Source organism: Podarcis gaigeae, assembly GCF_964106915.1.
Source record: "Podarcis gaigeae genome assembly, chromosome: 3".
Taxonomy (NCBI): Eukaryota; Metazoa; Chordata; class Lepidosauria; order Squamata; family Lacertidae; genus Podarcis; species Podarcis gaigeae.
In genome coordinates, this window is record NC_139680.1 from 32,939,623 (window position 1) to 32,953,702 (window position 14,080).

The 14,080-nt window shown below is 42.2% G+C and overlaps 1 protein-coding gene across 1 annotated transcript in view; it reads right to left on the reverse strand.

Moving 5' to 3' along the window:
* The window catches only part of COL21A1 (collagen type XXI alpha 1 chain), a 126,672-nt gene that overhangs the window by 65,658 nt on the left and 46,934 nt on the right, over nt 1-14,080 (reverse strand). The window contains exons 3-4 of the mRNA XM_083730981.1: nt 7,692-7,817; nt 2,402-2,953 (exon numbers count right to left, since the gene is read on the reverse strand). Coding sequence (XP_083587107.1) covers nt 2,402-2,953; nt 7,692-7,779 — 640 coding nt within the window. The 5' untranslated portion in view covers nt 7,780-7,817. The remainder of the gene's footprint in view (nt 1-2,401; nt 2,954-7,691; nt 7,818-14,080) is intronic.

The window sequence follows — 14,080 nt, forward strand, 5'->3', positions numbered from 1 at the left end:
GTATGTCCTCTCCATTGGCCATGCTAGCTGGAGCTGGGAGTTATAGTGTAGTTGGACTACATCTGAAGAGCATCACTTCGCTACCACTAGGTTAATCCCTTTCCACCACAGCCCAGTCCAAGCTGGGCCCTCTCTATGGCTCATTTCACCCTTTTAAAGGGCTCGGTTTACCCTTAAAAGAACAAACAAACGGTGTGTCCATCACGGATGAACAGCTGCCTTGACTCATCTTGCTCCTTTTTGGCAATGCTGGAGAGAATTGCAGTCATGGATTTATTTCTGTTAAGTGTGCAAAGTGCCAGCACCTTTAGGAACAGCACTGTTTCTGACTTGTTTAAAGGATTTTTAAAAATTACAATAAATATTCAGAGAACCTTCTGAAATCTTATGCATTGCAGTGGGTACATTACATGTCAAGGGTCTGGATCCAAAGGCGACTTTCAAGTCACAGAAGACTCTTTCCATTAATGGAACAGAACCTTTGGATCCTGCCCAGGATTTTCTCTTTTCAAAACATAGAAAGAGAGCAGACTTCAAGTGCTAGGGCTTAAATTTCATCTCACATCAAGCCTGAAACACAGCTATGTCATATAGTTTATTTTAAAATCCCAGAGGGCAGTCTCTGCATTGCCAGGGATAGCTGCAGCACATTATGTGGGGAATATTTTGAATGTCTCTGAAACAACCCCAAGTATCCTTTGCCAACAGACCTTTGAAGCATAGGGAAAGAGCAAGAGGGGTGGGCATGAAAGGTTCTGAGGAACATTGCAAAAACAACTTTGTGGTAGAGCAGCTACACACAACCTCCCTGCAAAGAGAGAGTACATGGAGGAAGAGAAAGATTTTTCAGTAGCACGACTGGATGGGAAACCCATGAGCCTCTGGGTGTTGTTGGACTCCAGCTCTCATCAGCCCCAGCCTGCATGGCTTATAGTCAGGAATGATAGGAGCTGTGGTCCAACAACATCAGGAGAGGCACAGGTTCCTCATCCCTGATTCAGCCATTCCACTGGCAGAGTCAAAAAACAGTCAAGCCCTGCAGTTGCTTTCTGCTGATGCATGCTACTACAAAAGCATGGGAAGCTAGACCATGGCAAGGTAAGTAGGCACACAACCCTACCACAAGCACAGGTAGATTCTGCTTAGGATGAGGAACATTGTGTTGTGTTGATGAGGGCTTGCTCCCATCTCAGCCTTTTCAGTTTCTGAATCAACGGAAGACCATAGTTTCTGACCATACCAGTGGTTTCAACACTCAGTCAAGTAACCAGTCCCTCTTGGGCCTCTCCACTCACAATGGCTGAGCCATATTATTTATTTCGTATTTTTATTTATTGAATTTATATACTGCCCTATAACCTGGAGGACTCAGGGCAGTTCACAGAACAATATCAAAATATAAAACCACAACAAATATAGTCAATATAAAAACAACCCAATAACCCCCCATAGTCATCAGTTCACCGCTAAGGCTGCTGCAAAGTCTTGGGAAAGGTCAGCCAGCAAAAGTTTCATATTCTTAACCACTAGTCTAGACTTGGGAATTGCCAGATGCGATGATTACAAAGCCTGCCTTGGCAGTGAGCTTCATTTCCTCACTTCTCATGCAAACGCGTTTCTCTTTCATACCAAACCTGTGTGTCCTTCTGCTGTACACAATGGTTCCTTGTTCAGATCTACTGAGTGGCATTACTTAAATTATATCTGCCCTTTAATTTGTCAGAAATAAAACAAAACAAAAAAATTCAGATCCATAAACCAACTTCTTCTCTAAGACTAACAGAGTTCTTATTTTTAACAGACAGCTCACAGACCATCAATAATCCTGTACACAAAATGGGGCAGCAGGCACATTCATACATCTCCCACTGAGTGGAAGGATATACGTAAATCCTAGAAAAGGCCCATTTCTGAAACCCTGGAGAGCTCCTGGCAGTCAGTGGAGAGAAAGTAGGGGTAGGGAAGTGGATCCAGCTGTTGGGTCAGTATATCACCCCCACCCCATCAATCACATGATGTCATAATGATGTCAGGTGACTCAGTTTTGCTCACACATGGGCAAAGGGCTCTATAGATGCCACCAAGCCACTAACTGACAGTGTCTGCAAACCTCCTTTCAGCCCAGTTGCATCTTTACCTGACAACAGCTATACAACTGGTGGGTGTGGCTTGGCTAAAATGGCCTCCTGAGTCAAATGGGGAGGTCTGGTGGCCTAATTACACCCAAGGGCCAGAGATGCCCCACCCCTGAGCTAGAGGGAGTGATGGCCTGCCTGATGGTATGGCAGCTTCCTATACAACCAAGTACTAAAATAAGTGAGGCCAGCATACGACCACAGCACATCATACTCCTTAAAGGAAAAAGAGGTTAATGACTCTGCAGAAAGGCAATAATATTTACCTTCACAGAGTTTCTGCTTTATGACTTCTCTTATTCGGGATATTGCAATATAATCTTCAACATAGAACACATATGTTGACGAGGGCTTGTTGGCAATGGCTCTTAGTTCATCCTCTTCGGTTTCTGACCCAACTCCAATGGCAAACAGAGTGATCTTGTTTTTTCTTGCTTCAGCTGCCACTTCTTTGACATCATCTTGTGACTTTCCGTCGGTAAGTACCACTGCGATTTTTGTAAGGAACCTTGCGGATTTGGCAAATAGGTGATCGATTGCAAACTGAATGGCTTTCCCTGTTCTTGTATTTCCACCCAAGTATTGTATGTATTCCATTCCTCTGACAAGGTTTTCATTTGAATCATGAAACCCAAGTGGGATTTCAAGCACAGGATAATCACTGTACTGAACTACTCCAACTTGAATGAACTTTGGTCCAATGTCAAAGTTACTTGTAATATTGACAAGCCACCTTTTGACTATTTCAAAGTTTTCTGGGCCAACACTCCAGGAGCCATCCAATATGAACACTAGATCTGTTGGGGCAGTTCGACAACCTTAGAAATGGAGAGAGAGGAGAGAGAAAACAGAAATCAAATTCAGCAATCTGTATTGAATGTAATCTCAGTGTTTTATCTTCAAGGGTCAAGGGCATGATATTTTTGCAAACATTTATGCCATGATTGGGTGGGATCGAAACAAAGTTAACTGAAGTTAGGCTCCATTTAAATCAATGGGTGAAAGTTATTCATGACTTAAGCTCCACTGATTTCAGTGGTTACTGAATTCAACTAATCGGCAGAGAAATTCTAAATAGGGGGGGCTGTCATAAATTACGTTGTCTTAAAATAAACTGGTGAAGTATGGTAGATCCAAACTCTGTTCAGGTGCCCCAGGGAGGGGTAAACACCAGATGAGCTGGCTCCAGCCCAGCAGAGAGAAAAGGAGCCAGTAAAACACAGAGCCAGCTCAGCCAACATAACTGTGGGAACTGCAGCCACCTTTTTGGTGCACAGAGGAGAGTCCACAAGTGCCCTTAACAGGTGTATACGGACTGCGATAATGCTCAAAGACAGCTCATGGGAAGCAGCTCAAAAGTGCAAGTGTAGGCATGCAGATAAACAGGGGACAGAGTGCACGTGGCATCCCTATAGACACTCACTACAGCAGCCAGACAGCAGGCACTGCATGCCACACACCGGAAGGCACGCTCACCACACCGACTGCAGGAACAGCGCAATACAGCACAACCAGATAGACAAACACATGTGAAGCACACCCTGCACCCAACATCGCACCACTGACAATCAAACATCTGCACAGGCTGCTGCCACCAGCCGCACACCCCTAAAGAATGGCAGCACACACAGGGAGATGCCAAAGGACAGTTCACTGAAAGCACCCTACGAGATGCTCATGGCTAAAGGGCAAAAATGGCAGGAAATACATGCACTCCACTCCTAAAGCCCCAGAAGATGCCCTTGAGGCAGCTGTGGTGTGGAAAACCCTGGGCAGAGGCAACAAGTGCCTCCCCCACAGCCCCAGTGCAGTTAACATGCACAGGATTGTGCTGCATTTCTCACCAAAATTAACAGGCCGTACATATTTCATGACTACAAAAGGTTTGCCGGATTTAAGGAAAACCAGCTTTCTTTGAGTTGGAGCCTGTGCTTCCTGTTTATGGTCTCATCACCTGAGTATTATGAGCCTTTCTGAAAGATGTACATTGAGCTAATATTTTCCCATTTCCATCTAGTGATTTTCCAATGGATTTGAGCTCCAAATTTTTTTTGCAATGATTTTGGCAGGGAATAGGAAAGAAACAGTAGCCTAAAAACGGATGATGGAGCCACCTGCAAGTTTCTGTGTCTATAGATATTTTCTGCTTGCAAGCCATGCCTCAGGTGGTTGGATTTTGTGTGTGTGTGTTTTACTAGACCTTCGTTGCTTTTTAATTGTTGGTATATAATGAGTGCTGCAACCCCAGAGTCGGTCACGACTGGACCTAATGGTCAGGGGTCCCTTTACTTTTATATAATTTGTCAGATACATTTACAATTTTCTGATGTGGTATATATTGCTGGGCTATTACATTGAGAAACGAGAACTTTCAAACAGATGTGGTAATCATTTGAGTGAGGACAAAATACAGCAGTACGCATTGCTTTTCCATCGTACATAGGGAGTGCTTTAAACCATTCAAAACTCTGCAGAGTGGTTTGTGGTTATCATAATGCACTGGAGAGAAACCACATGCTCTCAGACATCATCCATAAATGGTCACACCTAACCACATCTGGTTGTGTCTAACCACACAGTATTTAACTAAATTCAAAAGTGCACCAGATTAACACACATCCTAAAAATATATTTCCTGTGCCTCCATTTGTTATTGTACCCACTACACTGATTACTTAGTTGATTGCTTCACCTGAATTAAGTCAAAAGACATGGCCAGTGAGTCAGACACTGGTACCTATGTGGGTTTTCTTGCTTTTCTTCTGTCCATGGAAAACATTCTTCACATGCAAAGAAATTTCCCATCTAGATTTTGAGGGTGTCTCAAGAGCTGCTGGACAGCAGCCAATGTGCAGCAGAGTGGACTACAACTCCTATCAACACTGGTCATTGACCATGCTGGCTGAAGCGAATGGAATATGTAGTCCAAAGTACCTGGATTTTGCTACCTATGAACTAAAGTCATATTTGGATGCCCTTCTTCACGAACATATTGTGTATAAGGTGAAGCAAGTGACAATGGGGGTGGGGCTTAATTAGTGGTAGCATCTTGCTTGTGAATGTTCTCCACAGGGAGACTTGCATAGTACCCATTCTGACATCTCATAGGTGCTAAGCAAATACTTTTTAAAAAAATTTCAGACTTTTCCATTTTTGCAATGTTCTTATCTGCTATTCTTTTATTTTACTTTGGTCGTATACATCTTATTTTTTTAAAAAAACTTGTAAGCTACTTTGGAAATATTTACATTAAAGGGTGGTCTATAGATCTTTTAAAATCAATCAACCATTTGTCTGTCTGAGGTTTAAATCTTTTGAGCGACTGTAAAGAAAAAAAATCCTACTGTAAAGAAAAATAATCCTACAGGTAGCTACAGACCTATCCCTTGAAGATAACTAACTAGTGAACCTGAATTCCACAATTTTTATTGCTGGCTTCAACCAGTTATAATGTATAAAACAGAGTACAACTTAGCTTCAATGTACTGTTAAATAACCTCAGGCCTGCCACATCGCTTCCCCACAGCATCATTCAATATAATTTTCTCTGAGATGATTTAGAGTTCATTGAGGGTAGCTAAAATAAAAATAAAAAGGGTTGCATATTGCTCAGCAAAAAAAAAAAAAAAAAAAAAACACAACAAAAATACTTTAGCTCTGTCACAAAGCACACAAAGCCAAGGCCATCCAAGGTCAATTCCAGACCTCAAAACAGCACTACCTAAACACAAGGAGGACATATAAGCATGCTTGGAGGATTTGAAGAAATACAAAAAATTATTTAGGGTGGGAAACAAAAGCGGGGGACCCAAAACAGTCCCATGAACAATGCTCATTTGCCACAGACTTCCGAGTGACATTTAAGGCAGAAAATAACTTACAGGGGAAGGAATAGATTATCGTGGAAAGGGAAACAGCTGATTGGCCAGAACACAAAACAGAAACACTGAGCACTGTAACATTTTTGTTGCAGATCCCATTTGTGATACATATATTTTAGAACACCTGCTTGGTGCACTTGATCTTTACATTTTAGGTGTACGCTCCTTTTAAATAAAAGGTTAAATTACACATAGTAAAGGTAAAGGGACCCCTGACCATTAGGTCCAGTTGTGACCAACTCTGGGGTTGCAGTGCTCATCTCGCTTTATTGGCCGAGGGAGCCGGCGTACAGCTTCCGGGTCTTGTGGCCAGCATGACTAAGCCACCTCTGGTTAACCAGAGCAGCGCACGGAAACACTGTTTACCTTCCTGTTGGAGGAGTACCTATTTATCTACTTGCACTTTGATGTGCTTTCGAACTGCTAGGTTGGCAGAAGCAGGGACTAAGAAATGGGAGCTCACCCCGTTGCGGAGATTCGAACCACCGATCTTCTGATCAGCAAGTCCTAGGCTCTGTGGTTTAACCCACAGCGCCACCCGCGCCCCTTAAATTACACATAAAACAACATAAAGACTTGATTCAGGTGCCATAGTCCTGCCATGCGCCCAAATACTCTCTCCCCTTTCCTCCTCTCTTCACACACCCATAAGCTTTCCCGGCTTGTTGCAATTCAGTTTACCATGATGTCCAAACTAGGAAACTGTGGTGTAAATACTGTCCACAAACCACGTTTTCCAACATGAATTGCAACGTGGCTTGTTTGAAGCACACAAAGAAATTTCCTGGATCAGATGTTACTGCAAACTGTATTTTTAAAACAAACAAACAAACAGGAAGGTTTGATTTATGCAGGTATATGAGGGAAGGTGGACGGGAGAGGAAGGAGGGAGACTACATAGGCACATTGTGCATTCCCAGTCCAACAGACTGTGGTTTGTTGAACAGGGAAGATGATGTCTAAACTAGACCAAGTGTAAAAAGGACCCAAGATATAACAGTACCGCAGACCCAGGGAAAGACTGTAATATTGTTCTAGGGCCAGAGAAGCTAGGGAATTAATGTAAGGACTTATTTGCACTATACATTTAAAACTGCATCAAGCCACTTTGGTCCTCTCCCCCCCCCCCCCCCGGGCAAAGAATCATATTGCCCACACAATAGCTACAATTTCCAGAGTGGTTTAACAATAAACTCCCTATTCCCTGGGAACTCTGAGAATTGTAGCTCTGTGAAAGGAATAGCACACTATGCTTCTCATGATTCTTTCAGCGAAGCCACAACTGTTTTAAGTAGTATGATACTGCTTTAAATATACAGTATAATGCAGATGGACCTTAAGTTTGTAAAGATCTCTGATCCAAGCTGTACAAAACCAACATTAAGTTCCTGTGGAAAAAGTCTGAACTTGTGACTTTTGAACTGTCATGCTACGTAGCTTAAATATGGTACCTTAATATAGTCCCTAAAAGTACATTTATAAGGTATGCAAATCTATCTCCAAATATATTATCAAGCGTATTAAAATATTTTAAATGAAACATTACAATGAAAAATTGCTTACACATTATTTTAAGGAAAGAAGGAACCTCATGGAGGAGAGAAAATGGGGACCATTAGAGATGCCTCCACAATTTATTAAACAGCCATGGTTAGCAAATAAAGTTGATTCTTACTTGATCTTACATCACCGTCTTCAGCCGATATGTAATCACGCAGCAACAACATAAAAAATGCCTGAAGAAACTTTATGTTCTTTGCCATGTATACAGTATTTCCAGCACTTCAAATCCTAAAATAAACTGGGAAAAGAAAAGTTACCTTATTACAATTGCATTAAAATACAGATGCAACATATCTGAAGTGTTTTGGCTTTCTATAGGGTCTAGCCTAACTAGTCCTACTGTGTGCATTTCATGACTTTAATGGCGTTGAGCAAAATGAACAGCGCTAAAACGTATAATACATTTCTGAGAGTTCAAAATTATTTATTTTACTTATTTCTAAGATTTATATACAGCCATTCATCATAAGATCTCAGGACAGTTCTCTGAATAAAATGTTGGATAAAAACAAGTAAATAAGTAAAACAAAACTGCAAAACAATAACGCTCCCCTCCCACAGGCACATTTAAAAGGATGCAGAATATTAACCAGCCAAAAAACCTGGTTGAAGAGGAACATTTTAGCCTGGTGCCTAAAAGTTTGTAATGAAGAGTTTGGAGAGAGCATTCAACAAATAGGGAGCCACTCTAGAGAAGGCCCATTCTTGTGTTGCCAACCTCCAGACTTCATGTGAAGGAGGCACATGAAGGAGCTCAGACGTGGGGTCTGGGATGGCTTACCTGGGGAGAGGCAGTCCTTCAAGCATTATAGTACTGAGCCATTTAAGGCTTTATAGGTCAAAACCAGCACTTATGTAAGAAACTAAAGTGTACATCAGGGATGGGGCAGCTGGGCCCCTCCAGATGTTTTTGGTCACTAACACTCATCTGCTCCAGCCAGCATAGCCAATGGTCAGGTGTGATGGGAGGTGCAAGTCAACAACCTCTGGAGGCCCACAGATTCACCATATCTGGCCCACATGGCTTCTCTGCCACTGGGGATATAAGAGTCAGAAATTCACTACAGTGGGTTCAGTCTACTAGAGTATTGTGCTAGGGCTCCCCCACTGAGTCTTCAGCCCTGGCAAAGTCCCAAAGTATACCCAGATGGCACACTCAAGCTGCATGGAAGAGAGGATAAAACTGCAGGAGCAGCATGCTTATGGCTCCTCCTCCTCCTTAAAATGTTTATAATAGAAACACTGCTCTATGATGAATTCCCACTGGGTTTTCCGGAGAGGCGTAACAGTCCATACAGAGACTGCTGCGCAAGTGGCATGCCGGTGACCTGTTATGAAACTTCTCAAAGAGCTGCATAAAACCTGAGAACCTGCTTCAACGATGCCAAGCTCTAGTCTGGCATTTGCAAGCATCCTCGGGGCTGCAAGTCTATGGAAACCAATAGCTATTTCCTTTGCAAAGAGCAGCCAGGGAAGTACAATGAAAAGAATGCCATTGATTTGCCATTAACATACATACAGCCATCCAGCAGATGGAAACCTCAACTTCAACAAGCCCTTGGCTTTACAAACGCCAGTACAACGGTTGCCAGGGTTTTATTAGAACAGTGAGCAAAATAAAGTTTTATAGAGCACAGGGAAGGAAAACAGAAGGTGCAAATACAGTAAACAATGGTTAAGGCTCTGCTCCAACTCTCCTCTTTAATGGAGGTACACTACGCCCCTACAAATGAGGGGGCCTTCTCTGTGCTGGCACCCCAGAGTGGCACAGCTAGCACCAGCATTACAAGATTTTCAGGTGAAGCTTTTCCTATTTGTGCGAACATTACAGATTGGGAATATGATTTTGGGAATTTGATTCTGCTTTTAGCTGCCTGGGTTGTTGTTTTTGTCATGCATATATTTTGTTATGCTTATTTGTTGGTTTTAACATGTTGTGTGCATGAGTCTCATGTTTCTGTACACCTCAGTGAATTTAACAGGTATTATACAGAACAACATTCTAAATAAATAAAATGTGCCAAATTGGGGGGTGGGGGTTCAACTTGCATATTTGGGGCCAACTAAGATCCCCGGATGTACAGGCTTTGGCACTTGTGGTATGGTTTATTTAAAGTTTCCTGTTACATCCAAACTGGGAAAGTGTGATTTAATCTCAGTCTTGTGCTGATTCCATATCCTAGTTTGTAAGTCAATGTTTGCAAAGCAATCCAGCCCTTACACCCTGCTCAGCTCTGCCAGTCAAACTGGCTTCCAGCCAGCCATCAAACTTGAAAGTGAATAGGAGGCCCACTAGTCAGAATGGGCGCTCCAAGGGAGAGGGTGGGGCTTCACTGTCCTGGGATCTGCAGGATCTCAAGGTGGTTTCAGCCATGGACAGTCAACATCAGGTTCTTTCCAGTCCCAATTGCTGTGCCAAACCAGAGCTGGAGCAAGAATCAGGGCCTTCAACCTGCTCCCACCACAGCACCACTAAGTTTAGATTGCATCCTTAACCCATTTTTGTTGTTGTTGTTGTTGTTCAAATGTAATTTAAACAAAGGAAAATAGAAGTGCTAAAGCTAATGTGTGAATAAAAGAGTGCTGGGACTTAGAGCAAGCTTCTCCATAAGCCATGGTCATTGTTATTTGAACCAGGCCTTAGCGTGCAATTCCACACAAACTTGCATTGTTTTACTCCCAGACTTTAATGAGATTTAAACAGTCTAAACTTCATACAGGATTATAGCCTTAGCCAGTTTGGGTGTGCAAAGGGGACTGCATTTTGTTGTTTGTTTAACTTGCACATTTAGGCTCCAATCCTGCACATAGTCTCTGATAGCAAGCCAACATATATTTATTTTGGATTTTCACTAGTAGTGTTACATTTGTATACAATTATATGAAATCCATCATGGTCCAACTTAAAAAAAAACTTCTCTCTATGAACAACTTTTGGATATTTCACTGCTGACTTGGGACTATATGAAAGGGAATAGTAACAAAACCTACATGCAACGTTTATTTCCACTCAAACCAAGTTCCTCCTATTTATGTAACAAGAGAGAACTCTAAAGAAATTATACCTGTAACATTTTAAAACATGAGGCCAGAGAAGCTTGATCAGCATTTTGTTTCTTTACTTTAAAGCAGCTGACAGGACTGCTGCAGTTTTGAGTGGACGAGGGATACCATCCAATCTGACCCAAACCCATATCTGAGTTCACTCTCAACCCTATAAGCTGCTATTAGCAGACTGACTGAGGAAGAAGACAGGCTTGCTGGGGGTATTTATATTATTTTTCTCTGTTGGGGAAAACAGCACTGCAGGTATGTGGGTTAGAAGGGAAAAATAGCGCAGAATAAGGAGTTAAAATGCCACCTACCACAGGGCCTATGTTCCATTTAGAAAATTATGATACCAAAATTTATATACTTCTAAACTAAGGAGTCATTTAGACCACTCTTCCTTTACTTTCTTCTAATTCAGACTTTCTCAACCTCTGGGTCCCCAGATGTTGATGGACCACAACTCCCATCACCCCTAGCTAGCAAGGCTCTGGGATGATGGGAGTTGGAATCCGACAACATCTGGGGACCCACAGGTTGAGAACCGCTGTTCTAAATGTTCCCAACTGCAACAACCATCATCCCTGACTATCGGCCATGCTGGCTGTGGTTGAGGAGATTTGCAATTCATAATCCATGGTCAGCACCAGTTTGTGGGATGCTGGTTTAGACCCATCTAAGGTTGCAATCTGAAGCACAGCTAATACGATGAGTTCAATAGGACTGTTCCAAGTGAACTTGCTAATGATCGCACTGTAAGCGTGGATTGGGATTCACTAAGGGCTGCAGCAGCACAGCAGCCTAACTCAGTAAAACCTATGACAACAGCATCATGATTATCAGAACACCAGTTTTGCTGATAGTTAAAATGGGGGTGACAGCGGAGAGAGGACTGTTGAGGAAATCTGCTCTTGCATTTGTTCTTACAGCCATCATGCTTTGCCCTATGATTCTAAGACACCCCTCACACGAGAAACCTATTTAAAAATGAGCGTTCTAGATGAAGCATCTCCCAGAAGACAATACAGTGGTACCTCGAGTTACATACGTTTCAGGTTACAGACTCCACTAACCCAGAAATGGTACCTCGTTTTAAGAACTTTGTTCAGAATGAGAACAGAAATCGCATGGCAGCAGCGCAGTAGCAGCAGCAGCAGCGGGAGGCCCCATTAGCTAAAGTGGTGCTTCAGGTTAAGAACAGTTTCAGGTTAAGAAAGGACCTCTGGAACGAATTAAGTACGTAACCAGAGGTAGCACTGTACAGTTCTTTCTAAAGGTAGTTCTTTCTAAAGTTAGGTTATCAGACAACCAGTCAAACCGAAGGAGTTTTAGATCTGGATAGGAAGGGACCACATCAAACATTTGCAGCAAGAAGCAATCAAGATAATACACTAAAAAAGATACTCACCAAACTAAAGACTGCTTTGTCAGGTCATGGAATTCATAATGATCCACCCAAGAGGGTCACCAAGAAAAAGGCTTAATATTAAATAACTTCTATCTTTGGGGCACTTGCTCTTCTGAATGCTATCTGTGCATGCATAGCTCTCATGTAACATTCCAAACTGGATAAAACTTCTGGAGGAATGCCAGTCAATTTGCAAAACACTTGAGCATTATGACCTGGATAAATCCATAGACTGAACCAGCTGATTAAAATTTCAGCACCATCACTACACTAAATTGTCCTGACAGAAGCATAAACATTACAGCAAGAAGTTCCTCCAAGAATAGGACATCCAATCACCCTCCTCCCAAATCCTGGTGCACATCTAAGTATCAGCAGAAGAAAACTATGTGGAGCTTGCAAGAACATTGAGGGTAAATCTGCCCTAACATACAAACGCCCCTGAAACAAAACAGAAACCACAGAAAACTCCCCCCAGTTATGAATAATAGAACTCAAAAGAGCCCACATCCATGAAACACGTAGTAAAACCAGAGTCTCTTCTTGGCTTCCACATGATGTCTAATTCACTCCTTCCAGCTTGAGCCTTTTGTATCCAACTGGTTCACGGGAGCTTTAAAAAGTATTGTACTTCAGTTCCTTAGTGTCCTTTTGCTAAATAATCTTCCCAAGTTTAATGCCGAAGCAGCATGATCTCAACCTTTTTCCAGTCTTCCAAAAACATGTTAAAGGTCATTTAGATTAGCCTGTGTCCCAAGAGAAACTTAACACTTTTCTCATGTTGCACTGTGACATGAAAAGCTCTCACAATCAGGCCATTACATTTGGCTTAAACACAAAAACCTAAAAATGACTGCAATAGAAAATGAAAGGAAGAAACAGACCTAGAATTATCTTATTTCTGATGTACTGCCTAGGACCTTCATACACAATGCCCAGGCTTGCGCCACAGAGAGCTCACTTTGGTGCTGCTAAGACAGCGAAAACAACATGGGAGGCAGCAGTTACAAGTTACCAGTCTCTGCAGCCACAGCAGGCGCTGTGATTCTCTAGCGGTTTGACTTCACTCTCCGAGGCACACTCCATTGCCTCCTGAGATAGACTGATGCCAACAACTTTGTTCACCTCATTGGACAATAAAAACCTATGCATATTTACAGCATAAGGAACACACACACACACACACACACACACACACACTTACACAGAGCACTGTCTAATTTTGGCACCCAGCACATAGAGATACATCCCTTGAATAGAATAGACTTTATTTGCATAGCCGACAGGCCGTAGCATCAAAGAACGAACACCAACAAAAATACATTACGAATATAGTTACGATAAAATCTTATGTAGAGATACATCTATTTATGGTGATGTGCAAAAAGAAAAAGCAAGAAATCAAAATAGCAATGAGTGAACAAATACTGGAACAACAGAACTCATACCAGCACCCCTTCAATTAGTACCATAGTCATAGTGTTGCTTCAGGTTTGATACAGGAATACTGATAAGTCATAGTTTTGCATACATCTTCAGGGATAGCTGCATTCCATTGCATAAGACAAAGTGTATGGATGAGTTGGTAGTAACGTTTTGGATTGGTGGAACCATTCATTGAATTTTTAAAAAAAAAAAAACTCTGGGAGAGACAGAGCTTATTTTTGATATGATTCAATCAAGGCCACTGAACACAGACTCCTTGTCTACAACAGAGGAAGTTATTGTTGTGCACTAGTGTTTGAAGCAACACAGAAGGTCTGTCCTGCTAAACGCAGTTTGTTCTGGCAAGTGATCCCGCCTGCTAAAGTCGACCCATTTTAAGATTACATTGTGCTAGAATGAAATTAGTCATTAAGAGGGTGGAAAGGGGGCTGGGGGGGGGGGAATCTTAACCACAACATAGGAGATCCTTGACTTGATATGCTTGATTTACTGAAAAACATGTACGCTGTAGGGTGAATGAATTCCGTAACAGGCCAGAATTGCAAGCTCAGGATGTTGGCTGTTAACAACCAGTTAAGTCAATGGTTTTCCCTGGAAAC